At 41.9% G+C, this 27,492-nt stretch overlaps 2 protein-coding genes across 4 annotated transcripts in view; one reads left to right on the forward strand and one right to left on the reverse strand.

Annotated features, from left to right (window-relative positions):
• Nucleotides 1-13: 13 nt before the first annotated feature.
• Nucleotides 14-16,091, forward strand: LOC126984051 (probable ATP-dependent RNA helicase vasa-like). Of its 3 annotated transcripts, none has more exons than XM_050837426.1 (15): nt 14-150; nt 7,449-7,519; nt 7,887-8,029; nt 8,463-8,651; nt 9,154-9,297; nt 10,400-10,522; nt 11,066-11,144; nt 11,302-11,651; nt 12,572-12,793; nt 13,141-13,365; nt 13,475-13,628; nt 14,392-14,589; nt 14,815-14,987; nt 15,108-15,215; nt 15,461-16,091. In XM_050837426.1, exons 1-15 carry the CDS (start codon nt 131-133, stop codon nt 15,542-15,544), a joined length of 2,283 nt encoding a protein of 760 aa, XP_050693383.1. In that variant the 5' UTR covers nt 14-130; the 3' UTR covers nt 15,545-16,091. The 3 variants fall into 3 exon arrangements, with proteins under 3 accessions (XP_050693383.1, XP_050693386.1, XP_050693385.1); XM_050837428.1 differs by lacking the exon at nt 14-150 and adding an exon at nt 5,243-5,331; XM_050837429.1 differs by lacking the exon at nt 9,154-9,297 and having other exon boundaries at nt 74-150.
• Nucleotides 16,092-21,487: 5,396 nt separating this feature from the next.
• LOC126984052 (rhodopsin-like) overlaps nt 21,488-27,492 on the reverse strand; it is a 10,183-nt gene continuing 4,178 nt past the window's right edge. Inside the window, exons 7-11 of the mRNA XM_050837430.1 lie at nt 26,326-26,500; nt 25,184-25,283; nt 24,427-24,563; nt 23,644-23,789; nt 21,488-23,323 (exon numbers count right to left, since the gene is read on the reverse strand). Coding sequence (XP_050693387.1) covers nt 23,221-23,323; nt 23,644-23,789; nt 24,427-24,563; nt 25,184-25,283; nt 26,326-26,500 — 661 coding nt within the window. The 3' untranslated portion in view covers nt 21,488-23,220. The remainder of the gene's footprint in view (nt 23,324-23,643; nt 23,790-24,426; nt 24,564-25,183; nt 25,284-26,325; nt 26,501-27,492) is intronic.

Consider the following 27,492-nt stretch of genomic DNA (forward strand, 5'->3'; position numbering starts at 1 on the left):
TCTGTTTCCTTCCTTTCTTGAAACACTTCTACATTTATTATTTTCTTCCTACTCCTCTGTACTTCCTTTCCCCTCTTCTACCAGTACTTTCCCGTCATCTGATCATCTTCTTGAACGAGCAACAGACGATATGACCGGCTACATCACAAGGTAAGTGTTGCATCCATTTCTGTTGTCACTCCGTTAATGTTTCCTCCTTGCTGTATAACTATGAAAAGGGGCGTGTATAGAAATTAATTTACGCGGGATTATTTTGTATATGGTAAAACGTACTCTGGATAGTGTTAAGCATTTACTGATAACTTAACCTTTCTTGCCCTTGAGTTGCCTCCGTTACAGTAAAAAGAAAACTGAAATGTGTCTAAATACATCTTCAACCAAATCATGATCAAGGGGGAAGGGTACATTTCCTTAATCCTCCCCGTTTCTCATCTTATTTGTTTGTGATTTGTGTTCTTATCTTGGTTTGTTTGTTGTTTGTGCTTCATCAGCTTTCTCTCTCTCTCTGCTCTCTCTCTCTCTCTCAGGCTGCTAAGACTCTCTAGGACAGAGACAGGCAAGAGGACACAGCAAGCAGGTCTCTTGGTCTCTCACCACAACACTCACCACACTGGTCACACTCACAAACACACACACACAACAGACACCACACAAACACACATACCACACTCCACCACACACAAATACTCGTACAACATGTCACACACTCACACAACAGACACCACAAATCATCACACCACACACAGCATACACACACCACACACACACAGACACCAGGGAGATGAGAGAGGGGGGAGGAGGGAGAGGGAAGGAGGAGGAACAGGACTGGGAAGGACAGGGGAAAGAGAGGGAGAAGGAGGATGGACAAATGAGAAGGGAAGGAGAACCTAGATGGAAACTACAAGGCAACAGGAGAAAAAGAAAGGGAAAAAAATCAGTGGGAAAACAAAAAGAAAAGAAAAAAGAGGTAATATATAAGAAGAGGCAAAAAAAAAGACAGGGAAAAAAAAAACAAAAAACAGGTAGGGAAAAAAAGAGAAGAAAGGTGGGAGAAAGAGAAAAAGAAAAAGAAGAAGAAAAGAAAGAAAAAACAGAAAGCAAAGAAGAAGAGGTGGAGAAGAGAAGACAGAGAGGCAGCAAGCAAGGGAAGGGAAGGAGGAGAGGCAGCAGGAAGAATTAGAAAATTAATAGAGAGAATTAATAAGAAGAGGAAGAGAAACTAAACAGAGCACCTAAGAAAGAGAGAAAAGAGGAAAAAGGAAAAAGAAGAGAAAAAAGAAGAGAAGAGGAAAAGAAGGGAGAGGAGAGAAGGAGGAAAAGAGGAGGATCAGAGAGAGGAAACAGAGAAGAAAAGAGGAAAAGAAGATAGAAGAGAAATAAGGGTAAAGTAAGAGGAGATAGATACAGTGAGAAAAAGGGAAAGAAGTGATAGGAACAGGAAGAAAGAGAAGATGGAGGTAGGAGAAGGGAGAAAGAAAGGGAGGGAGTAGGAATAGAAATAGAGGAAGAGAAATGAGACAAAAATGGGACAAGAATGGAACAGAGGAGATCCATGGGACATTGGAGGAGGATGGAAGGAGTTATTTTAATCAAGAAGGTTATTTTAATATCTGCAAGGAGGTTCTGGAGGGAGGAAGGTAGAGCAAGGGAGGAAGGGAAAAGGAGGGGGAAGGGAAAAAGAAAGGATAAGGAGGAAAAAGCAAAATAGGAATCAATAACATCATAAATCATCAAACACATTAATGTAATAATATAGAAAAAAAAGGGAAAGAAAAAAAAAAAGAAGAAAAGGAGGTTGGAAAGGAAAGGAAAGGAAGAGAAGGGAAGGAAAAGGGAGGAAAAGAAAAAAATATAAAAAAAGATTGAAGAGATTAGAGAAAGGAGGAAGAATAGAGTGAGTAGGTTACCTAGTTATCAGAGATCTTGAAAAAGAACGACATGAAGAAAAAAGAAAATAGGACAGTAGTGAGTAGAGATAAAGATGACATGATAGTAAATATATAGACAAGAAATGAAATGAGGGAAATATAGTGTTAGTCACTACACAGAGAAAGAAAATGATGTAGGAATAAAAGAATGTAGTGGTGACAATGTGCTGTGGAGACGTCTTTCAACATGTACCTCATGTACTGAGGAGGAAGGAGAAAAGGGTGGAGAGGATAGGAGGTAGGAGAGAGAGGAGGGAGAGAGGTTAGGGAGCTGATGCGAGAAGGTATGAGGGAGAGGAAAGAGGATGAGAGAAGAGGAGAGAGAGAATGGAGGAGAGGGAGGAGGGAAGAAGTTAGAAAAAAAATTTAGTAAAAAAAGAATGGTAATGGAGGCAGTAACCAATGGGTAGAACAGAGATGGGTAACTAAACAGTCGATAAATATAAATAAATAGGTATATAGATAGGGATTAAGAGGGAAGAGGAAGAAGGAGAGGGAGAGGAAGAGAAGAAGGAAAGGAAGGAGGAAGGAAGGAAGAGGAGGGATAATAAATGGAGGCAATAAGTAAGTAAGAAAATATGATAGTAAGAAAAAAGAGTGTAGAAAGGATGTGTCTATGGGAAGGGGTGGGCCACAGAGAAGGGGAGATCAGAGGCACAGCACTACACAGCTAGAAAAGCAGGAAGGTGGGAAGGTAGAAGGGGGGTGGGGAACAGCTAGGAGGAGTAGGAGAGGAGGAGGAGATATGGGAGGAGAGGAGGTCAGAGAAGAAGAAAAAAAGAAAGAAAAAAAGAAAAAATAAGAAAAAGAAAAAAGTGAGTGAGGAAAAAGAAAAAGAAAAAAAAGAAAAGAAAGTGGAAACAAAGACAAAGGGGGGAAAGGGAGAGAGTGAGAGAAGAAGGAGAGAAGAGAACACCTGGAGAGGAGAGGAGATGATGGAGGAGGAGGAGAGAAGAAGAGGAAAGGAAAAAACAAGGAGCAGGAAAGAAGGATGGCATGAGCAGAAAGAGTGGCAAAGCAAACAGCAAACAGAACAGGAAACAGAGAGGGCAGGGAGTACACTGGCATGGAGGGGGAAGCAGCAAATTGTTATTGAACAAGAAGTAAAAAGGAGGAGTAGGGACACCAGGAAAAGGGGGGAACAGGGAAGGGGGGAACCAGGGGACAGTAGAGGGGAGATGGAAGAACACCAAGCAAGAATGAGAGCAGAGAGGAGGCAGCAGAGAGGAGAGGCAGGTGTAGGTAGTAGTGATGGTAATGGGCGGAGAGAGCTAGGAGGGAGAGAAGGGAGGGAGGAGAGCAGTGTGGGGGGCTGGTGGAAGGAAAACAAAATGAAAAAAAAAAAGAAAACAAAAGTGTTCAAAGGCAGTGTTAAAAAAAAAAAAAAAAAAAAATACGTATAATAAAAATATAGAATATTGTTTATTATTTGAAGAATTAAAAGATGCTGAAAAAGAAAAAAAAGTTGTAAGAAGGAGAAAGAGAGGAGGAGGAGGAGGAGGAGGAGATAGAAAGCGTACAAAAAAAAGAAGAAGAAGAAGAGAGAAGCTCAGAAGCCTCACCGTCGCGACGTCACCAGTTTCTGAGGCCCACTCCCAAACAGGCTACAGCACGTCTGTCTTTGCTGCTCCTGCTCCCTAACTGCTGCTCATGTTGGACTGTCACACACACACACACACACACACACACACACACAACAACAAACAAACAAACAACAACAAATAAAAATAAATAATAATAATTAAAAAAAAAATATATATATATATATATATATATATATATATATATATATATATATATATATAATAATCCAGCTGCTGTTACTTTGCTGCTGAGGCTTGTTGCTAGGGGGGGGGGCTTGGGGGGGGGGGGAGTGGTGAGTGGGGGGGGTGCCCCCCCCCCCCCCCCAAATGACGCCCCTGGTTTGTGCATTTTTAGTTTGTTTTCATCTCATTTGCTGTTTGTGTTTTCTTTATTGTTTGTGTTCTCCTCTCACGTTGTTTGTGTGATCTCATTTGTTTGTGTTCTTATCTCATCTCATTTTAACTTTTGTCCTTAGCTCGTTTGTTGTTTTCTTCTTATCTTGGTTTCAGTTACTTGTCGTGTGTTCTTCCTTTCTGTCTCTTTCCTCTGTTCTTTTGTCCTCGCTCTCTCATTGCCTTCCCCTTTTCCTTCTCTCTTCTCCAAGGACACGAAGGTTAGGTTAGTTTGACCATTCCCATAGTCACTTACATAGGTCGCCTTGGGTCACAGTCACAGCGCTAGATGTATACCCTGCCCTGCTGTAGAGGCTGTAGAGGTGTTTACATTTCATACAGGTATTATTTGGTTGATATTAATCTGAGGGGGGTGTTTACATTTCATACAATACGGTAAATCAATCAAGGTAGGCTATTAATGTCAGTTGCACATAATTACGTTATAATATAAGAACTTCGATGATATGAATTTATTTTCCATAGCAAGGGGGAGATATTATAATTAAGAATTCACTTAGTTCTAGATTATGGAGGTATTAATTTATCTCTTTTTGCCCCGATACACATTTGAGCAAGTTGGTGCTGATAAAAAGGACGCCACAGTTTCTTTGATGTCGACTTTTTTAAATTAACGGAACAAATGTACCATAATATTGCATGCATATAAAATAATGAAACACAATACCAATCTAAGCTCTGGATTTTTCAATATTAAATCATGTTTTTTGTATGTGATGTCAAATATGTAGCTATTCTTTCTGTTGTGTTCCTGAGATTTAGGCTAAAATGCGAGTCTATCAAAGGATTATTTTAAAGATTGTCAATTATGGATTTTAAATAGTCGGTATAGTGGAGAATGAAATATTAGAATTACACGTGAGGTCAAACCATCCTCCTTCTCCCCGACGCCATAGTGCTTTGCCGGGCCGAGCTTATCAAAGGAATGATTTAAAAACAGCCAATTATCTTCAAAAAGTCGCTAAAGGGAAGAATAAAAGGCTAGAATTACACGTGAAGTCCACTCCTCACTGACGCCATTGCACCGTTGCCAGATTATCGTACTCAGAGCCTCGTATTTACCCGGTTTCTGAGCCATAGCCATTGCTAAAATAACACCAATAATTAATAATTTTAACAATAACTATATATGAAGGCAGTTATTGGGGTCGAGGAGGTAGTTTTTGGGTCGGAAATCGGCAAACATTCGAGGCTGAGTACGACAATCTGGGAACATTGCTCGCCGTAGTGCTTCGCCGGGGGGAGCTTATCAAAGGAATAATTTAAAAGTGCCAATTATCCTCCAAAAAGTTGGTAAAGTGGAGAATAAAAGGTTAGAATGACACGTGAGAGGCCCCGGCACCTTCCTTCTTCCCCGCGCCGCCATTGTGGTTCGCCGCGTCTCGTGTGTCCCGCCTCGACTCAAGGTATGGCGCCTCCTCTTGTGCCACTATTAATTAAACCCAGACTGTATTAATCCTTCCACCACCAGGTATTAATTGGTAGACATTAATTTGAGGGGGGTGGTTAGATAAGGCGGTGGGAGGTATTAACATATGGACGCTTCCCTTCCCTCCCTATCCTCCCCATGCCTCACTTTGTGCCACTATTAATTAAACCCAGACTGTATTAATCCTTCCACCACCAGGTATTATTTGGTAGACATTAATTAGAGGGGGGACGCTTCCCTTCCCTCCCTATCCTCCCCACGCCTCCCTTCCCTCCCTATCCTCCCCACGCCTCACTTTGTGCCACTATTAATTAAACCCAGACTGTATTAATCCTTCCACCACCAGATATTATTTGGTAGACATTAATTTGAGGGGGGTGGTTAGATAAGGCGGTGGGGGGCTTTAAGATATGGACGCTTCCCTTCCCTCCCTTTCCTCCCCACGCCTCACTTTGTGCCACTATTAATTAAACCCAGACTGTATTAATCCTTCCACCACCAGGTATTATTTGGTAGATATTAATTTGAGGCGGGTGTTTAGAGAAAGTGGTGGGGGGGGCAATTAGTTATGGAAGCTTCCCAATAGTCCCTTTCCTCCCCACGCCTCCATTTCCTCCCCAGTCAATCAAATCTATACTAATAAAATCTTTCTATTTTCAAGAATCACTTGGTAGACATTAATTTGAGGTGGTGTGCTTAGTTAAGGCGGTGTGGGTCATTAAGTTATGGACGCTTCCCTTCCCTCCCTTTCCTTCCCACGCCTCCATTTCCTCCCCAGTCAATCAGACCAATACTAAGCAAATCTTCCTATCGTCAGGTTTTATTTGGTACTAAAAATTGGTAGACATTAATTTGAAGTGTGGGTCTTAAGGTATGGACGCTTCCCTATCCTCCCCACGCCTCCATTTCCTCCCCAGTCAATCAAACCCATACTAAACAAATCTTTCCATTATCAAATATTATTTGGGTAGACATTAATTTGAGATTGTTTTCTTAGTTAAGGTGGTGGGGGGGCATCATGATATGGATGCATCTCTTCCCTCCCTTTCCTCCCCACGCCTCCATTTCCTCCCCAGTCAGTCAAACCCCAACCAAACAAATCTTTCCATCGTCAGGTAGACATTAACTTGAAGGGATTTGCTTAGTTAAGGCGGTGTGGGTCTTAAGATATGGATGCTTCCCTTTCCTCCCCCACCAATCAAACCCCAACTGTTTAAATGCACCCCCTGCCATTTTTATTTATTTATTTATCTATTTATTCATTTATTTATTGCAAAGGAGGTGGCTCAAGGGCAACAAAAAGCGTGCATTGGGGGGAAAAAAAAAAAGCCCGCTGCTCACCGCTCCTATTATAGACAAAAGTAAAGAGTGGCCAAAAGAGAGGTCAATTTCGGGTGGAGAGGTGTCTTGATACACTCTTCTTGAAACATGGAAACATGGAAATGCAGGCAACAGAAAGCCGATTGGCTCATTACGAGGTTGCCTGCTGTGGTTATTTTATCTGCTCGACAGCCACTTGGGGCCTGGGGAGCAGATGAAAGCACCTCGATAATCAGTATATTCCTGACGCAATGAAATGACGGTTGACTCGATTTTTGAAGGAGTCAAGTCATAGTCATTAATTTGAGGCTGCGAACTTAGTATTGGTCATTGGTCCATATTCGTAAACATTCCAGTGCCCAAGCATATATTTGACAAGGCTTTCGTAGGAGTTTTAAGCATTTCCATGTGTAGTTTTATGACCTTGGTGGTAGTGTGACCCTACTTCTGTATCATGAACCTAAAATGCCAGACATGAGGACCTGACTAATCTTCTTTTTGGCCTTTGTAAATCTATGATGCGAGGTAAAGTATGAGCTCACTCTTGGCCTTCATAGCTTACCCTCAGCCTTAAGAAGCTCCCCCTTGGCCTTCAGAAGCTCCCCCTTGGCCTTCAGAAGCTCCCCCTTGGCCTTCATAGCTCACCCTTGGGCTTCAGAAGCTCACCCTTGGCCTTCAGAAGCTCACCTTCAGCTTTCATAAGCTCACCCTCAGCCTTCAAAGCTCACTCATGGTTTTCAAAGAGCTCACTCCCTCCTTGGTTTTCATTGACAGAGCAGTACCAACCCCCGCGTTCTTCTACCCTACAATGGACGAGGACTGGGATGATGAACCCGTTGGCCAAGGTAAGCAGTGTTGCTTTTAGTTCAACAATATATCCAGCTATTTGAGGGCATGCTCAGGGGGCCCGGGGCAGCATGGGAGAAGGGGGTCCCTCCCTCCCTACGTAAGTATCTAAACTTTCATTTAATATGATGAATGAGCTTTGTTAAATACGTAAATGGTCAGAAAGTGAACTTTCAGCTCGTTACGAACAAAGTTCGTTGTATACCAAAAGATCAGATCCCTCAGATTTAATGGATATTTGGATATAACATCACTCCTTCCCAAAATCGGAAACACATTCCAGCTATTGAGCTAAAAAAAATGACCTATGGATTATTATTGATTACTGTACCTTTTAGAATATATATATTATCTTCATTGTTTCAGCGCCCAAAGCTTTGGAATCGCAGATTCCTGAGTTCTTGAAAAACTCAACATCTTTTCGATCTGATGCAAATGCTGGGTTTGACACCCAAGCTGACCCCTTCTTTGGGGACAGCAGCAGTAAAGCAGAAGAGCCATCCTTCGGGGTGAGTACAGATTACTGAGCTGCTGCTACTTTACCAGTCACTGCCTCAGCTTAAAGGATAGTAAAAAATGTTCTAGTTTACAAAAAATCATTATGAAATTTTTTATGGCAATTGACATCAGCATTGTCTTCCCTACTACTTATCAGTGCTGTGAGAATTCAGAATGGCCTGCGAACTATAATTCATTCAAATATACATTACATATAGACTTTGCCCACTTGATGTAGAAAACAGAGTGGGTATTGCCTGTTGCAAGCCTTATTTGGAATGGACTCTAGTTTAAAACAAAAATAACATGAGACAGCTTGATTAGTAGATATTGAATTGTTAGGGATTTGAGAAGACTATTAGTAGCATATACATACACTAAGTTTTAAGTTTTGAAATCAATCATGGTTATTAGCTCCTCATGAATTAAATTTTTTCCCCTCAGTTTGGTAATGGGCCTGTGTCATCCTTTGATGACGTTCCGGGTGACAGCGGTGGCTCATTCTGGGACAGCGCCGGCACCCAAGGTGGCGATGGCTTTGGCTCGGACAACGCAGGACGAGGCCGTGGCCGGGGCCGGGGGCGAGGACGAGGCAGGGGAGGGAGTGGAGGTGGAGGAGGCAGCTGCTACAATGTATGCATATTTTCTTTTGTTGTGTCTACAGAGCTTACTTTTTTTATTTTTTATAATATGTTATGGTCAGTAAATTTTATTCATTCAAATTAGTGTTGGAGAGTATCATATATGGGCAGTATTCCAGTCTTTTCTGATATTTTGGTGTTATGAATTGCTGGTTTGAAAGGTTTATTCTTTGAGCCTCATGAGCATGTCTTGTATTTTGTTAACTGGTATAAGATGTTCAAGAATGGGAACGCTGCTCTATCTGCGGCAGGACATTCAAATACTTTATTTTTTAATGTTTCAAATAATACAACTTGTGACTTGCCCACCGAAACCAAACCCCATTATACCTAGAGGACTATCTGAATTTGTCATTGCTGGGATTCAGAAACCTGTCCTCCTGATTACTTCAATCAATAGGAACTGCAAAGTGATAGGGTCAGTTTATGGTTCTGCTGATGGCATTGAAGTGCTTGCAGAACTAAACCTATAACATGTACCCTTCCTCCCACAGTGCGGTGAAGAGGGTCACATGTCACGCAGCTGCCCTAAGAAAGCTGACTCTGGAGATGACTTCTTTGGTGGAAGCAGTTTTGGTGGTGGTGGTGGTGGAGGGGGCGGCGGCGGCGGTAGAGGTCAAGGGGGTAACTGCTACAAGGTGAGTAAGATGAGACCTAGGCTAGGCTGTTCCAGGTGACCATGTAAATATACCGAGCTGTATTTACAAGCTTGTGATGTTGACTGGTGTCCTGTCTCTTCCAATATTGATTGTTGACTTAAGGCATTGAATGTTGTTATTCCTTTTGCAAGAATATTTCTTCATGTAGAAATTTCTTTTGGTATATGTCATGTCGTACTTGGGCACTGTTATCACACGCAGGATTAGCATCTGCCAAATAATAACATTTTTTTTTTTTTTTTTTTTAGAATGGCTTAAACTTCCATCAGTGGTCCAGTGTAACTACCGGAACTCCCTCAAAAAATATTTCGACCGTCACTTCCTTCAACAATATCAACTAGAGTAGAAATGCAACGTTTTTCAACCTAATATCAACTAGAGTAGAGAGTTTTAGGACAGACACCTAGTCTGGACCACTGTGTGGTCTGATTTTGGTCTCTTCTTCATCTCTAAAATCTCTCTCTCTCTGTCTCTCTCTCTCTCTCTCTCTCTCTCTCTCTCTCTCTCTCTCTGTCTCTGTCTCTCTCTCTCTCTCTCTCTCTCTCTCTGTCTCTCTCTCTCTCTCTCTCTCTCTCTCTCTCTCTCTCTCTCTCTCTCTCTCTCTCTCTCTCTCTCTCTCTCTCTCTCTCTCTCTTTTTTTTCTCTCGTCATGAGAAAGCCATGTACATTATATTGTGGCGCAAACATCCGATGTTAACTCTATTTACATGGGGAAAAAATACCATGACAATTGTTGTACATAGCAGGCCATTACATATTCTTTAAATTAATTTTTTGTTTCTCTACTCCACCATTTTTTTACTCTTTGATATGACTATAGAAAAATCTTTTTGCTGTTCACTATCTTTGTTTTTCATTCTTCGTCCCATTAATTCTCAAGCTATGTAAACTGTTGCATACCAGTCGGCCAGTTCCTCACGTACTGTGGTGCTCCCATGGGGTAGTTGCCAGAACGCCCAGCTGTGAGTCGTGGAGTAGTCTGCGCCAGGGTCATTCAGTTTTTCATCTTTCTTGGATTCTCCCGATGGCATCAGATAAGTGCTTGCAAAAGTAAATGTAAAACATATCTTTCCTCTCTCAGTGCGGTGAAGAGGGCCACATGTCACGCAGCTGCCCAAAGAATGCTGATTCTGGAGGAGACTTCTTTGGCGGTGGTGGTGGTGGTGGTGGTGGCGGAGGAGGTCGAGGGGGTAACTGCTTCAAGGTAAGTGTAAGATGAAACCTAGGCTTGGTGGTCCCTCTTATTTATATATATATGTATGGTAGCAAAAGCTGCTCTGGGGAAAAAAAGCCCGCTAAGTGTCACTCCTGTAAAGAAATAGAAATGAATGGACAGAAGAAAGGCCAGTTTCAGATGGAGAGGCATCTTTATACTCCCCTCTTTTAAGAGTTCAAGTTGTAGGCAAGAGGAAAGAAGTGAAAGGGATAAAAAAAGAAGATTAACTCATGTAAGGGATTTGGATAGTATAAGAATGAGCAAGAGTAGAATGTCATGTGCAGTAGGGCCGCAAAAGGTGTGCATGCATGCATTTAGCAAGTTCAGAAAATCAGTTGGCATGAAAATCTGCTAAATTATAAGAGGCAACATTGTGACAGAATTTATGCAGTAGAAGATTGCCAGTAAGAGGAAGAGAGTTGATGATACCAAGTCTGTAACTACTCTGTTAAGGGATACCATGCATCAAGCCATCAGTATGCTGCTACCTGTAATACTTATAAACATGTCTTATTTTGATCAATTTTTCAGTGTGGTGAAGAGGGCCACATTTCACGCAACTGCCCCAGCGGAGGCTCTGATTCCAGGAGGGACAAGGGAAGTGCTGGAGGTGTGTCTTGCTTTGTGATGTGTGTTGGATTTATTCCTAGTGTTGGTTGGCTGGTTGGCATTCTATGGATGTTGTAGCAAGGGAAGTAACTTAAGCTTGATCAAATTTGAACTTCAAATGGAAAGGGGATTTAATTGACTCAATATTTATCCAACAGATGGTTTTGGTGCCAGCTCTGGCAGCAAAGGTGGTGACATGGAGGAACCAGAACGTCCTCCACCAATGTTCTGCCCTAAGGATGTTGAGGAGAATGAATTGTTTGAGTTGGGTGTGGAAAAGGGAGTGAATTTTGATGCATACAGCAAGATACCCATCAAGGTGACTGGAGATGAGCCAATACCCCCGGCAGCAGAAGCCTTTGAGGACATGGGGCTGCGGAAGGTGTTGCTTGAGAATGTGAAACAAGCCAAGTACTCAAAACCAACACCCATCCAGAAGTATGCCATACCAATCTTCATGAGCAGCAGGGACCTCATGGCTTGTGCACAGACTGGCTCAGGCAAGACAGTGAGTTAGGAGACTGGCCTTTGTTTGACTAGACTGGATCTTCCTTGGTAGAAATTTATAACCACTTATATGTGATTAGGAATACCCTTCACCTAATCTACTTATGACTGCTCTGTTAGCAAAACTGGAGCAAGCAAAGAATATTCTTGTAGTTGCATCCATTCTTGTACATTTGTGTTTGTGTTCACACACATTTCCTTACTTACGGCTCATATGACCCCTCAAAGCATATCATTTGAAAGCTTTTAAGGCAGGGACTTAAAGAAATGGTGCCAAAGGAAAATGATGATAATACCAGTATTAATAATGATAAAAAAATGGTGCACCTCAGCAGAAGATGGGAAAACAATGGTCAAACTATCCAGAACCAAGGTTTCATTAATGCTCACATATTCTTGTACTAGTGTACTGTTTGTATGACAGATTGATAAGTTCTAACAATGGCAGAATTGTGTTACAGTTTTAAAAATGGAGGATCGTGGCAGTATAGATAAAATTGCAATCACCCGAACATTTAAATCTCAATCCAACGCGAGCTCTGCCTTTTTGTCACGAAGATCTAGCACGGTATTCCTGTGTAGATATTTACTGCTTATTTCTCCTCATATTCTTCAGCATATTTATTTTTGCTTAGTGACTTGTTTGATGTGGAGAAACCCAATAATCCACTTGACTGTGTGATGCCTCTTCAGTCAAGTGGGTAGAAAGATGACATGTTTGGCTGGTCTGGCGAGTCACAGGTTCAGTCCCCATCTCTGTAAACTTTATTTCCCCTTGTCCATGCCAGATTAATTTTCAGATATGTTAAAGTTTCCCCATTACACTAGCTCAGGTCTTATATCTGCCCTAGATTGTTATAATTTTTTTTAAGTTCATCATTACACTGATAGTGAATATATATTAATTTAATTTGATTCTAGGCTGCATTCTTGCTTCCGATGCTTCACTACATCCTGGAAAACGAGGTTGAGAGCCATGCCTATGAAGATGTTGCTCAGCCTGTTGGACTTGTTCTTGTCCCCACACGAGAGCTTGCAATCCAGATCTTTCATGAGTCCCGGAAGTTTTCTCTGAACACTATGGCCAAAAACATTTGTATCTACGGAGGAGTTCAGACAAACCACCAGCTGAGGCGCATGAAGGTATTTGTCAGTGAAATGTTTTGTCTGCAGAAACAGATCATAGCTGTGTTGCCAGAGTAGAGCCAGGCCAGGAAAATGCTGCCTGAAACCATGCTGTAACACGTCTCTCACACTCTCAAATAGCTGTCATTATGTTCATTCTGTAAAATTAACCCTCTATATTTTTTACTTAATTTTATGTGTGTGTGGTGGTGATGAGGGGCAAGAGGTAAAGAAGGTGGATGTGGAGTGGTAGGCAAATGTGTGGCCCCATTCGAGAGTGATTATTTTTTCCCTGACTTGGTAATCTGCTTTACTCTGGTGAAGGAGAAGTGGTTGATAATGAAGGTAATATTCTTCTTATGCAGGAACAAGGATGTCATATTGTAATTGCAACCCCAGGCAAGTTTTTGTTCTTCCTGGGGATTGGGAAAATCAGCTTGAAGTCCCTGAAGTTCTTGGTGTTTGATGAAGCTGATCGCATGCTGGACCTCGGCTTCATCGATGACATGGAGAAGTTGGTGGCTAATCCTGAGATGACGCCCAAAGGAGAGCGCCAGACAATGATGTTCAGTGCAACCTTCCCCGAGGAGGTCAGTATGTTGTTATGTCTGTTTGTACGTGTCCTAACCTCTGAATTTTGTATAGTGTACATGAATCATGCAAGTGAATTAATCAATTATTCACAATTCCATAATTCAGGTTCAGCGGTGTGCCCTGCGATTCATGGACAACTACCTTTTCCTTGTTGCTGGACAAGTTGGCGCAGCAAATAAAGATGTGTGTCAGATAATTGTTCAGGTGGCCAAGTTTGAGAAGAGGGACAAGCTGGCAGAGTACATAAGGAGTTTTGAAGGTAGGGAGTTAGTGATGTCACAGCATCTTTTTTGTTGATTGTAGATATTTGCTTTACAGAAAAAAATCAAGACCTAAATATGCCAATGTTATTGGGGGTCTGATAGTGGTGTACAGGGTGGGTAGCGGAGTGGAGCATTTGGACAGAGGACCTGTGTTTGTGTGGAACGAGAGAGAAACAAGAGGACATGGAAAGAAGTTGAGGGTGACCAAGTGTAGGAGAGCTGTGAAAAAGTTTAGTTTCCCAAACAGAAGCATTGAGCCATGGAATAGACTGGAGGAGGAGGTGGTTTGTGCAAGAAACATTCATGATTTTAAGGAAAAGTTGGATAAGAGTGGATATGGTGACAGGACAGCGCGAGCATAGCTCTCTTCCCGTATGTCACAACTAGGTAGATACACACACACACACACACACACACACACACACACACACACACACACACACACACACACACACACACACACTTGGATAAGGACTGACATCAACATAAAAGCATTTAGTGGAAATTCTGAAGAAGCCTTTAATTACACTGGTCTAAAATTAGCATAAACAATATGTGGGCAGAGACTAAAGGAGGACCTGGAATGGTCAGGCTAATCAGAAAGCTCTGCAAGTCACAAGGCAGGTTGTGGTTAACCAGTGGAAATCTTTATCAGTGAATGGAAGTCAGAGATGTAGTTGAAACTTTGGGTTTGATTATAACACACCTCAGCCATATTCATTGACTTGAATATCAAAGTTGAACCTGCATTCTCTCCAGGCCAAGAGAAGGTGCTGGTGTTTGTGGAGATGAAGCGCCAAGCTGACTTTGTTGGGTCGTACCTCAGCACCAATGGCTTCTTGTCAGTCACTATGCATGGAGGCCGTCACCAGGAGCAGCGTGAGGAGGCCTTATCTGCCTTCCGGTCTGACAAATTCAGGGTTCTTGTGGCTACTTCAGTGGCTGCCCGTGGCTTAGGTAAGTGTAGTCTGCATTATATTTCAAGTTTAAATGAATGTAATACCCAGTATAATAATTCAAATATGTTTTACAGATATTTATTTATATTTGCTAGTGATGTGAATAGCCATTGCTTGAATGGTGTTTTATCACAAACTAGACTTTGACTTTATTTCATACAAAAATGGGTTTTATATTGTTAGTCATATTCAGCCTAATTTAACAAGTATTGCTTTTATACAGATATTCGAGGTGTTGGATATGTCATCAACTACGACCTTCCCAAGACTGCAGATGAGTATGTCCACCGCATTGGACGAACAGGACGCGTTGGCAATCGTGGACAAGCTGTGAGCTTTTTCGACCCTGACCAAGACTATGGTTTGGCCAAGGATTTGGTCAGAATATTGAAAGATGTAAGTTTATTTTCCAGCTCTTGAAATTTGCACATTACTAACAAACTACATATTAAAGAATTTACTACAGCTGTCAGCCACAATATTTTTTGTATCAACTGTGAATTTTACCACTTACAGGCAGATCAAGAGGTGCCAGACTGGTTATCCACTTCAGCACAAGGGAGCAGTCTGGGAGCCTCGTACATGGGCAGTGGCCAGTTTGCCTCAACAGACATCAGAAAACACGTGAGTCCAGCCTGAGTTGCATGTTCGTTAAAGAGTTAATTAAAAACTATAGATATCTCCTGTTATAAATAAATATTGTTTGGAAAACTTTACATAACCTAATCTGACCAATTGATTAAAGAATATCCATAATAAAAATTTTATGGTTTTGTTCTCAACTTGTTAGGAGTTTGTCTACTTACCTTCTCTCCTCTTCCCATTTAATGTTGATACGATGAGATAATATATGCATCTTTCTTTTTCAGAATGAAGGAGCAGAAGGTACGAGTGAAAGCATGACCCAGTTAGGCGGCCCTGCGGCTGATGATGATGAAGCGTGGGATGATTAATAAGGGAAAGATGTGCAGATGCCCATGCTTGTTACTTGTTATTTAAAAGTCAATATTTTTAATAGATCTGGCATAGGTTATGGATTGAACTGTATAATTACCACAAAATTAATCATTGTCAGTAATGATTAATAATACTATGATTTGTATTCATAGTAACCAGTCAAAACAGTCATGACTTTTTTCAAAGGAGTGATTTTGGTAAAAGTGATTTGACTATCTGCTCACTGCAGTTCCAGCCATATAATGTTGACTAATGTATTGCAGTAAAAAATGCTCCATCTACTAGTATGTAAAGGGCTCTGCAGTCATTAACATAAGGCATTACACTCAAGTAGCATTATTCAGTGGTTAATGATGTCATTATTGAACTTAGCCAAGTAAGATATTTACTGAGGAGATCATTAATTTTGATCAATTAGTCTAGCAGATGTCTTTATTTGTACCATTTTTACTTTTACTTTAGATTTGAACTTAGTGAATGAAACTTAAAACTACCATTCTTTGTCCGTTGATGTAGAGAAAATAAATAAAATATACAGTGTGATTAACAAAATATAGTAAAAGTCCAATAATCTGAACACAGATATCCAAGCTACAATTTAGATTAAAAATCAGGTGCCAAGCAGAGGTGACGAGAACCAGGAGACTCATGAGAGCTTTAAATTTTAAGGTGTTGCTGATTTTTAAGTATAGTGCCGTGTATCGCCAGAAAGATGGCTCCACAAATTCTACAAGTGGTAGTACAGATACTGAGCCAGTGTTCAAGGACAAGCAGGAGTAACAAAGAAGTTGACCTATCCAGCAGGTAAACCCCTAAAGGACAGGTGACAGGTTTTCCAGTTGCCTTATAGAGGGTGGATGATAGGATTTTCTGTTTTGCCTTTTTCCGCTGTACATTTGAAGTTTGTGTGGGGATTTTTTGGGTCAGCGTGACTCCTTGGCTGCCACACAACTCAAACGCACCACATTCAGTATTCCTGTGACTGTAACAATGACAGGAGGACCATTTTGGGTTCTTCCTCGTCTGAATCCACACCCGAGATTCCACGGCCAGTGACTCCAAACCCTTGACTCACAGGAAGGTTGAGTTCAGTTATAGTGCAACCTCGCATTGGTGGCCATCCTTTAGATCAACCTTATTACGGTAATGGTGGAAGGGATGCTGAAGCCCCTGAGAATGTGTCCTACCACCCTTCAGTGTCATCGATTTCAGAATATGAAAGGAATGAATGGGCTTTGCAGCAGGTCCTGGGTGCTCAGTAAGGAGGGGGAGGGCCGCTCGCCACACTGCGCCACCCACTCAGTATGCACAGGCCTGCAACAAGGTGAAAATTACTGTACTTCTTCATGTCACTACAGAACCACGACATACTGTAGAGATTGAGTTTGTGGCAGACTAAAGAGGAAGGATGGATCATGGAAATGGCCATAAAATGAATGCTCTTGGCTTAGGAAGAGCCATGAAATTGATAATGGAAACTGAGCAAATTTTAGGAAATTTGTCAGAACATTGCTGTACGGGGTGAACTGATTTTACAATACATCCCTGCCGTATAGGGGTTTAAGAAGTTTTACTCAGTACGGTAAAATAATTAAAAATTAATGAAAAGTAAATAGATTAATTTTCTAACCTACATGGCCTTGGAATGCTACCGAGCTCCGCTTGTGTAGTGCCCTGCCATATTCAGTTATGCCCCCTCAGGTGCTCCCCCCTTGATAGTTTGATAGATACCTAGATAGACCACTGCAAATGACAGGGGTCAGAATCTTGGAAGAACAATTAAAATAATTTGAGAACTCCCTTCCCTGGGGATGAGCCCTTCTGGCGTTCAAATCCTATTCTATTAAATTTAATCGGCTCTAAAGAATTAAATGATTGAGCCAATCTAATTTTCAGCCATAGAAGGACGTGTGCAGTTCTAATTCTTTTCTTACCATTTGCAAAGTTTTGCAAATTTAGAGCCTGAAACCTTTGTAAAATATTTTGGAGTATGAAAACCAAAATAAAATTGCAAAATTGCAAATGAGTCCGAAGTATGTAATCATTCCATTTAAAAGGTTCAATGGTTCAAAATCATGAGTGGATCAATGGTATCAACTTGCTGTGAATCCAAGTTGGCATGCAGCTGTTTGGCATTACTTTGTGTGTTCTTGTCGATAAATGGGTCAGCCCCGTAATTTTGGCCGATATTTTGCGCGGGGGTGGGGTGGGGGTGGGGTTAGAGAGCATAAGTTATGAGGGGGACGAGGATGCGCAAGTGAGGGAAATTTTTTGAAAAATATGACTTGTAGGCATTTTGAGGGTGATGTAGAAAGCATTGGGGTGGGCTATACCAAGGATGAGGGACATTACTCATCCTTGGGCTGTACTCCAAAAAAAATTACCCTCCCCTCTCTCTCTCTATCTCTCTCTCTCTCTCTCTCTCTCTCTCTCTCTCTCTCTCTCTCTCTCTCTCTCTCTCCTCAATAAGAGCGAAATAATAAATAAATGAATAATAAAACAAATGACTAAAGATCAGGTACATGATAAAAAAGAAATATGGGAAGCAAGAAAGAAAGAAGGAAACGGGGGAAGTTTTTGGATGCTCTGTGCGCGTTCCCGAGGCCCTTCGACTTTCCATCCCAGAAACGATAAACGCGGTGAGCAGCGCCTTCACAGCTTATAAGATAAATTTCGTAATCAATAGTAGTTTTAAGAAGCGAGTTCTTGCACTGCCCTCCTTGCCTCGGCGGGGGTAAGGAGCGCCAGGGAGCCCAAGGTCTCCCTGGCGAGCGTGGCAGTGCTGGAGGGCTCCCCGAAGGGCACCTTGGTGTTTCTCGGGGCGTCCGCGGAGGTACCGGAGATCTGCACGGGTAGATGGGGCTCGTTAGCCGTGGTAGACAGTCCATCTAGGAGAGCAAACTCCGAACAATAAACCCGGGCAGGTGAGGCTCGTTAGCCGTGGTAGGCAATTCGCCTAGGAGAGCAAACTACGAACAACAAACTCGGGCAGGTGGAGGTCGTTAGCGTGAGCAGTTCACCTAGGAGAGCAAACTCCGATTACAAACCCGGTCAGGTGGAGGTCGTTAGCGTGAGCAGTTCACCTAGGAGAGCAAACTCCGATTATAAACCCGGTCAGGTGGAGGTCGTTAGCGTGAGCAGTTCACCTAGGAGAGCAAACTCCGATTATAAACCCGGTCAGGTGGAGGTCGTTAGCGTGAGCAGTTCACCTAGGAGAGCAAACTCCAATTATAAACCCGGTCAGGTGGAGGTCGTTAGCGTGAGCAGTTCACCTAGGAGAGCAAACTCCGATTATAAACCCGGGCAGGTGAAGGTCGTTAGCGTGAGCAGTTCACCTAGGAGAGCAAACTCCGATTACAAACCCGGGCAGGTGAAGGTCGTTAGCGTGAGCAGTTCACCTAGGAGAGCAAACTCCGATTACAAACCCGGGCAGGTGAAGGTCGTTAGCGTGAGCAGTTCACCTAGGAGAGCAAACTCCGATTACAAACCCGGGCAGGTGGAGCTCGTTAGCCGTGGTAGGCAATTCACCTAGGAGAGGGACAACTCCGAACAAATAACACGGTCAGGTGGAGGTCGTTAGCCATGGTAGGCAATTCACCTAGGAGAGGGACAACTCCGAACAACAAACACGGGCAGGTGGAGGTCGTTAGCCGTGGTAGGCAATTCACCTAGGAGAGGGACAACTCCGAACAACAAACACGGGCAGGTGAGGCTCGTTAGCCGTGGTAGGCAATTCGCCTCGGAGAGGGACAACTCCGAACAACAAACCCGGGCAGGTGGAGGTCGTTAGCGTGAGCAGTTCACCTAGGAGAGCAAACTCCGATTACAAACCCGGTCAGGTGGAGGTCGTTAGCGTGAGCAGTTCACCTAGGAGAGCAAACTCCGATTACAAACCCGGTCAGGTGGAGGTCGTTAGCGTGAGCAGTTCATCTAGGAGAGCAAACTCCGATTACAAACCCGGGCAGGTGGAGCTCGTTAGCGTGAGCAGTTCACCTAGGAGAAGGACAACTCTGATTACAAACCCGGTCAGGTGGAGGTCGTTAGCGTGAGCAGTTTACCTAGGAGAGTAAACTCCGATATTACAAACCCGGGCAGGTGGAGGTCGTTAGCGTGAGCAGTTCGCCTAGGAGAAGGACAACTCTGACCACAAACCCGGGCAGGAGGGGGTCGTTAGCCGTGGTAGGCAGTCCTCCTAGGAGAAGGAAAACTCCGAATTCAAACCAACACACACACACACACACACACCAACCAACCGGGCAGGTGGGGCTCGTTATAGGCGTCGTAGACAATCCACCAAGGGGAATCAACAAAAGAAGGGATAATAACAGTGAACACAAGAAAGGAATAATATGGAATTAGAACCGGACAAAAAGGATAATATAAGATGGAACACCAAAAAAACATCAAGAAAACCGTAAGATACACACTGAAACAGAAGACCACGAAATGGATCGATGGTATGAAAAGAACGTAAAAAAAGATAATGTAATAAGAACGCTCAAAAGTATATAGAAAGAAACAAAACACCAAGAAAAGGACACTAAGGAAAATACAGAAACAACATCGGGAAAAGAAAGCAAACATCATCCACCTTTCGGCCCTAACATCAACATCGCCAAAATTATGGGTGGGTCTCTTCTGGGAGGAAAGAGGCTCACCCAGACCAAGAAGAACACCAAAAAAGGATGATATAGAAGAGATGAAAATAACATCGAGAAAATAAAATAAACATCATCCACCTTTCGGCTCTAACATCAACATCGCCAAAATTCTGGGTGAGTCTCTTCTGGGAGGAAAGAGGCTCACCCAGACCAATAAGAACATAAAGAAAGGATGATACAGAAGAAAAGAAAAAAAAACCATCGGGAATAGAAAACAAACATCATCCACCTTTCGGCCCTAACATCAACATCACCAACATCATGGGCAGTGATAAGAACACCATAAGAACACCAAGAAAGGATTATAGAGAAGAGAAGAAAAAAAAAACATCGATAAAAGGAAACCAACAGCAAGAAAAAGAACAGCAATAAATTATGTAAAATAGAAAAAGAGGAAACGAAAAAGAAAAGAAGGAAAAGAAAAACACCAATAAGAAATAAAATAAAAACAAAATAAAATTAATCCAATAAAAAATAACAAAATAAGATAAACATATAAAACAATTAATAACATAGATAGATAAATGAAATATAGTAAAATACAAACATATAGTTAACTTTTCGCCCCTAACAACAACATCAACCAAATTATGGGTGAGTCTTTTATGGTGAGAAAGAGGCTAATCCAGACCACCACAGAACACCACAAAATGGATCATATAAAAAAGCAGCCGAAAAAGGATATAAAAGGATGAAAGGATAAAAAGGATAAAAAATAAAAAAAACAGCCGAAAAAGGGTAAAATGTAAATAAGACAAACAAATGGATGATATGAAAAGACAGGATCGACACAACAGCAAAAAATTATAAAGACAAAATACTGGAAAAAAAGCCTGGTCCACTAACTAACGAAGAACTAGAGTCTGTTGACGGAGCCTGTTCGTTACGGCTCCTGTGACTGGCTGCACCCCTCCCTCACTCATGTCCGCCGTGACGCTACACACTTGTATTGATGTACAGGCTCCGTGAACAGACTATAGTTAAAAAGCTGCCGTTGAGTAGTAAATGAGAACTTTGTATATAGCGATGGAGGACTAAGTTCAACGTGGAGAGTAATAGGCAAATACGTTCTAATTCAAATACATATATTGTGTTTTCATCATTTTTCGCTGTTATGTGTCGATCCTGTATTATTGGTATACTATATACGATGATGATGATAGTAGTAATAATAATAATAGTTATAGAGTAAGTAGGCACTGGATGTCTTCTGGTCGGATCAACAATCCTTGGGGTGAATTAGGTAGAAGTGAAATACTAACTCCGGTGGGAGGTTTTATTGAAGACAGCTGGGGTGGGCTACATGGATATAAACTTGATGATATGCCCCATTATACGTATATATGAAGGATAGAAAAAATGTCAATGTCTTCAATCTGCGTTATATTTTAGGCCCCTTTGAACTGAGTGTTATAGAAAAAATGTCAATGTCTTCAATCTGCGTTATATTTTAGGCCCCTTTGAACTGAGTGTTATAGAAAAAATGTCAAATGTCTTCAATCTGCGTTATATTTTAGGCCACTTTGAACTGAGTGTTACAGAAAAAATGTCAATGTCTTCAATCTGCGTTATATTTTAGGCCACTTTGAACTGAGTGTTACAGAAAAAATGTCAATGTCTTCAATCTGCGTTATATTTTAGGCTCCCTTTGAACTGAGTGTTACAGAAAAAATGTCAATGTCTTCAATCAGCGTTATATTTTAGGCCACTTTGAACTGAGTGTTACAGAAAAAATGTCAATGTCTTCAATCAGCGTTATATTTTAGGCCCCTTTGAACTGAGTGTTACAGAAAAAATGTCAATGTCTTCAATCTGCGTTATATTTCAGGCCCATTTGATCTGAGTGTGATAGAAAAAATGTCAATGTCTTCAATCTGCGTTATATTTCAGGCCCATTTGATCTGAGTGTGATAGAAAAAATGTCAATGTCTTCAATCTGCGTTATATTTTAGGCTCCTTTGAACTGAGTGTGATAGAAAAAATGTCAATGTCTTCAATCTGCGTTATATTTCAGGCCCCTTTGAACTGAGTGTTACAGAAAAAATGTCAATGTTTTCAATCTGCGTTATATTTTAGGCCCCTTTGAACTGAGTGTGATAGAAAAAATGTCAATGTCTTCAATCTGCGTTATATTTTAGGCCCCTTTGAACTGAGTGTTACAGAAAAAATGTCAATGTCTTCAATCTGCGTTATATTTTAGGCTCCCTTTGAACTTAGTGTCTTGTGAAATTTAGATAATTAAAAAAAAAAAAAAAATCAATCCCAATACCCCCGGAACAGTCAGTCATTACCCAATTACTAAGTGGTCTGTGCTGTAGGGAGGCCTTACCGTCAGTATTACTCTGGTCTTTATTTCAATAACTGGTATATTTCTCATAAAGATGGTGTATTTTGCGTCTGAAGATTTTTTTTTTACATATCTTGACGTATGTTACATTGCATGAGATCGAAAGTAAATGCGTCAGTCTGCTGAATATCTGGCTCCAAATGGTGAAATGTGTTGCAAGTTTCTATAAAAAATAATGCTGAAAAATAGTTAACGTGTTGATGACTGGTGTGCTATTCATGTAGGCTATCTCTCTTTTTGCACGTGACAGATAAACGTACTTAATTACATCAAGTATTTTACATCACTCAAGTTTATGGTTGTATATATTTCTTGTCTCATGCGCTTGCAACAAAAGCACTCTATAATTTTGTAACCCAAGTTGAATATTGTCCTAATGAAAATGTCCTTTTCCTCAATTGTTGAATCCGAGTCACGCGTGTCAGTTTTTATTTCTATTAATTAGAAATATAAATGAAAAAAGGGAGGTTAGTTTAGCCATAGACGAAAAGGGAGGCGTAGGGAAGGAAAGGGAAACATATGCTAGGCTGACTTAGGTAGGGTAGGTTAGGTTAGGTTAGACTCTAGGTTTGGTTAAGTTAAACATATACGAAAGGGAGAGGAGAGTTAAAAGGAACAGAGACGAAGGAGCTAAGTTGTAGGAACCTCTGCAGACTTAAACCGCTTAAAGGGCCATTGGACGAGAAAACCCGTTCGGCGCGGCCATCATCCCCATGTCACTCATGAGCGTCTTGGGGCTCGGGAGGTCAGCCTGGGCCTTCTCATTTCTGAGGACAAAAGAAAACATCTTGTGGAGGAAGTATATATTCATTGATGACCATCTGTGTCGACTGCGAATGCAAAACCTAAGAAACATTTGCCTGCTACGAATGTTCATATGCCACTGAGTAATTGGAATGCAGAGGATGAATTTAAGGAAAAAATAATAAACCGTTCGATGTCAGGAAAATTAAAAGTTCCGAAGGAAAAACAGGAAGAACTATATAACATTTATTTATTTTTTTTATTTTTATTTATTTTTTTGATGAGTGGAGATTGGAGTTTCTCAATTCCACTGGACGTACTGTGAAGAGAAGGATGCTCATACCTGGAGGACACCACCGAGGAGGACCTGGACAGAAAGTGGAGGATGAAGGACGCGTCAGACCGTGTGGAGGAGCGCATGGAGGTGGACTGCTGGTACGGCATGGACGGCAGGACGCAGCACAGCCAGGGCAGGCGGCGGCCCAGCTCCTGCACGAAACAAAGGTCGTGAAAACCATGGCTCCGTCCTTTATTCCCGACCACTGAGCACCCTCGACCATCGATTTCCAAACTTGAGTCAGCGACCTCCTTTTGGGCCGCTGAACATCAAGGGTAAGAGTACACTGAGGCTGAACATTGTGCTCGTGCCGGCGTTTAGTCCATAAAAGTCCATTGAAAAAAATAATTATAGAATCCATAATATACCTCGGCGTAAAAATCGTTAACAGCAAGAAATATTTCCAAGACATGAAAACAACAACTCAGTAATGGATAATTAATAGCCTATAATAAATCCAGTGACAATGAAAACTGTGAAAATGTGAAATAATTAAGTCTGCATCAGAAACCTGAAAATGTGAGATTCAAAATAACAAGCATATAGGATTCTACAAGAAGCCGTTGGCCCATACAAGGCAGCTCCTGAAAAAAAAGTGAGCACCTTATATCGCACCATCAGATAAGTAAAGTCTGGAATCGATTGCAGTTATTGTATAATTCAAATATATGTGTTTTTAATCCTGTACGTAAATGAAGAGTGAATATTAAGCTTGCATTTTATTCATATAGTGCTAAATAGTCATTTTCAAAATATATGCCTTCTCTAATGCTTGCGTCAAACACTTGCCTGTCTGTACTTGTGGTGGGAGATGGCATATATGAAGGGGTTGTAGACGGTGGAGAGCTTGGCGAAGAGTGCGGGCAGGGCGGTGGCCAGCGGGGTGAGGACGCTGTGCCAGGAAGTCACTCCAAGCAAGGAGACCACTGCCGCGAGAGTTGGTACAGTCATGTCGGGTGCCTAGACATTCACAGTGCACACGTGATATTTTTCCACCGATAAAGAGAAGATGGCGCTACTATAAACACTTGCCTGCGCCATGACGGGCTGGGGCCAACTACCATCCAGGCCCCTCAAGAGAGCCTACCGGCGCTATAGGCGTACACGTAAAAAAAAAAATGTGATGCAAAATCTCAAGTGAAAATGAAATGAAATCCCACGGTGCAATAACAAGCAATAGGGAAAGAATATACGGTGCTGAGTTACAGATTATAATTAATTTAAGCATAGAAATTCAACTGTGAAATGTCGTACAAAACATTCGCTCCATTGTAACCCGATATTGGAAGTTTTACGTAAAATTAGATTATACTATTTTCCTAATGAAACTACATTTTACTCGTGTGTGTGTGTGTGTGTGTGTGTTGGGGGGGAACTCCCGGGGAACATCGTAATACTTATTGGAGTTACTTTTAGCAGTGTGTGTGTGTGTGTGTGTGTGTGTGTGTTGAGGGGGTGAGGGGGCGAACATCATAACATTTATTGGAGTTACCTTTACCAGTGTGTGTGTGTGTGGCGCGGTAGTGGTTGGGAAGGAGCGACTCACCGGCGTAGGGCGTCCAGGCGAGGGCCCAGAAGAACACGGAGATGAAGACCACGCGGGAGAGCTGGGCCTCGCGGGACTGCAGGTTGCGGTACTTGACGGTCTGAAAGCAACGTCGGCAGGTGAGCGTTGTGCCGTGATGCAGCCGTTTCTGTCTGTCGCTTTTGGCTTCCTCGTCTGTCGTTTTTTCTGGATCCTCAACTACCTATCTTTTTTTAGGGGACTGACCAAGGGCAGAGTACGAAAAAAAACTGTAACACACTTTTTTTTTACAGCAAGGAAAAAGAAAGTATTAGGCAGTTGGACAGCATGGTGATAAGCTTGAGTATATAATGTCGAGTGCGTGTAGTTAGCAAATACTGAGGAGTAGATTGTTGCAGGGACTTGAACGGCAGATTATTTAAAGGTCATATTTGTATTTATTAAGTTATATGGGTAGTTTGCCTTTTTTATTCCACTCTTAGGACGGAGTTAGTTAGAAGTGTTGAATTGTCATAGTTCAATCAACGTAATAGAAACTCAGTCGTAAATAGGACCCAAAAAATCAACAGAACTAATTAACCACGCCTTGTAAAACGGAACAAAAAGGACAAATCAATCGCATAATTATTGTTCACGACGTTTAAGAAATCAGGCGTCAGTTTCATATTGCCTTTAACGTAACAGAAACTCGGTCGTAAAAAGTGCCCCAAAAATAACAAAACTAATTAACCACGCCTTGAACATCGGATCAAAAAAGACAAATCAGTCGCATAATTACTGTTCACGACGTTTAAGATATCAGGCATTCATTTTAGTCTCTTTGAACCCTCTGCCGTGTGTCATTTCCTGGTTCAAAATTATTCACGAGAACGTTAATATCTCGCCCTTAACCCGGTAACTGCGGGGATCATGTTTCTTAAAGGCCCTTCTAAGTGAATTAATAAGAAAAAACCATCGCTCTCGCAAACCACTTCATAATATATATCAACGCACTTGTGATCAGGTTATGCATCATCTATTTTTGGGGGGTTTATATCATGGCAAAAATGTGGCCCGTTGCTGGTATACGGTAAGGCCACAAATTTGGTCCGTCGCTGCTACCGGGTTAAGCCTCGATCTGCCCCCATTGCCATAAGGAAAAGTATAACAGTAGGCGTGTCAACCTCTCCCTGCACACGCTGATGGCCGAGGATGTCCTTATCGTGCCGCTTGATGGAGGTGACGATGTAGAAGTAGCAGTAGCAGATGACCACGAGGGGCAGCGCGTAGGCCACCAGGAACAGCAGCACCACGTATGACCTGCTCCAGAGGTCATCACTCAGGTAGTCAAAGGAGCAGCTGTAGGGAGGAAGAGAGGTTCAGAGTCTCTTACAATCTTTGAGGATAGAGATGGAGGAAGTGTTATCAAGGAGCAGCTGTAGGGAGGAAGAGAGGTTCAGAGTCTCTTACAATCTTTGAGGATAGAGATGGAGGAAGTGTTATCAAGGAGCAGCTGTAGGGAGGAAGAAAGGTTCAGAATCTCTTACAAGCTTTGAGGATAGAGATGGAGGAAGTGTTATCAAGGAGCAGCTGTAGGGAGGAAGAGAGGTTCAGAGTCTCTTGCAATCTTTGAGGATAGAGATGGAGGAAGTGTTATCAAGGAGCAACTGCAGGGAGGAAGAGAGGTTCAGAGTCTCTTATCTTTGAGGATAGAGATGGGGAACGTGTTATCAAGGAGCAGGTGCAGGGAGGAAGAAAAGTTTAATCATAGAGGATGGGGATAGATTAGATTGTAGGAAGCTTTAAGGGTTAAGATGAAAAGAAAATAATCAGAATCTGTCACAGTCTTCGGGAAAATGATAGATTAAATAGTGAGAGGAATCAGATCTTTAGATGCAGCAGCTTTTGATACAATAAGCAATGCGCTGAAAATAATTACGGAAGGAACTCGGAAATATAAAGACCAACCATGTGAAAATATAACATCACAGTTGTCGTCTGGGAGAGTGATAGATTAAATTGTAAAAGGTATCAGATCTTTAAGATGATGCAGCTTTTAACCCCCTGACTGCGGATTTCCTACAAGAAGATATCACCAAGCAACAGGAATAGAGCAAAAAGTGGCTGCTACAATTCAATGAAGATAAAAGATTAAGTCCTGTACATTGGGAGGGGCTATCCAGCACACCAATACCACATGGGAAACACTGCATTATCCACCACAGAGGCAGAGAAAGACCTGGGACTATACTGTTACCAGGCTATGGTGAAGGTGAAATCCATGCCAATCGCAGCGGACGGTTTAATGAAGTGAAAATTGCGCTGAAAGTAAACACGGACAGGTAATGGAG

Source organism: Eriocheir sinensis, chromosome 55, assembly GCF_024679095.1.
Source record: "Eriocheir sinensis breed Jianghai 21 chromosome 55, ASM2467909v1, whole genome shotgun sequence".
NCBI classification, from domain to species: domain Eukaryota; kingdom Metazoa; phylum Arthropoda; class Malacostraca; order Decapoda; family Varunidae; genus Eriocheir; species Eriocheir sinensis.

Excerpts from the sequence above, each read along its gene's own strand:
- LOC126984051 (XM_050837426.1), top strand. The coding sequence starts at position 131 with ATGACCGGCTACATCACAAG. Across the intron at positions 8,030-8,462 it reads CAGAAGAGCCATCCTTCGGG|TTTGGTAATGGGCCTGTGTC; the intron begins GTGAGTACAGAT and ends TTTTCCCCTCAG. Across the intron at positions 9,298-10,399 it reads AAGGGGGTAACTGCTACAAG|TGCGGTGAAGAGGGCCACAT; the intron begins GTGAGTAAGATG and ends TTCCTCTCTCAG.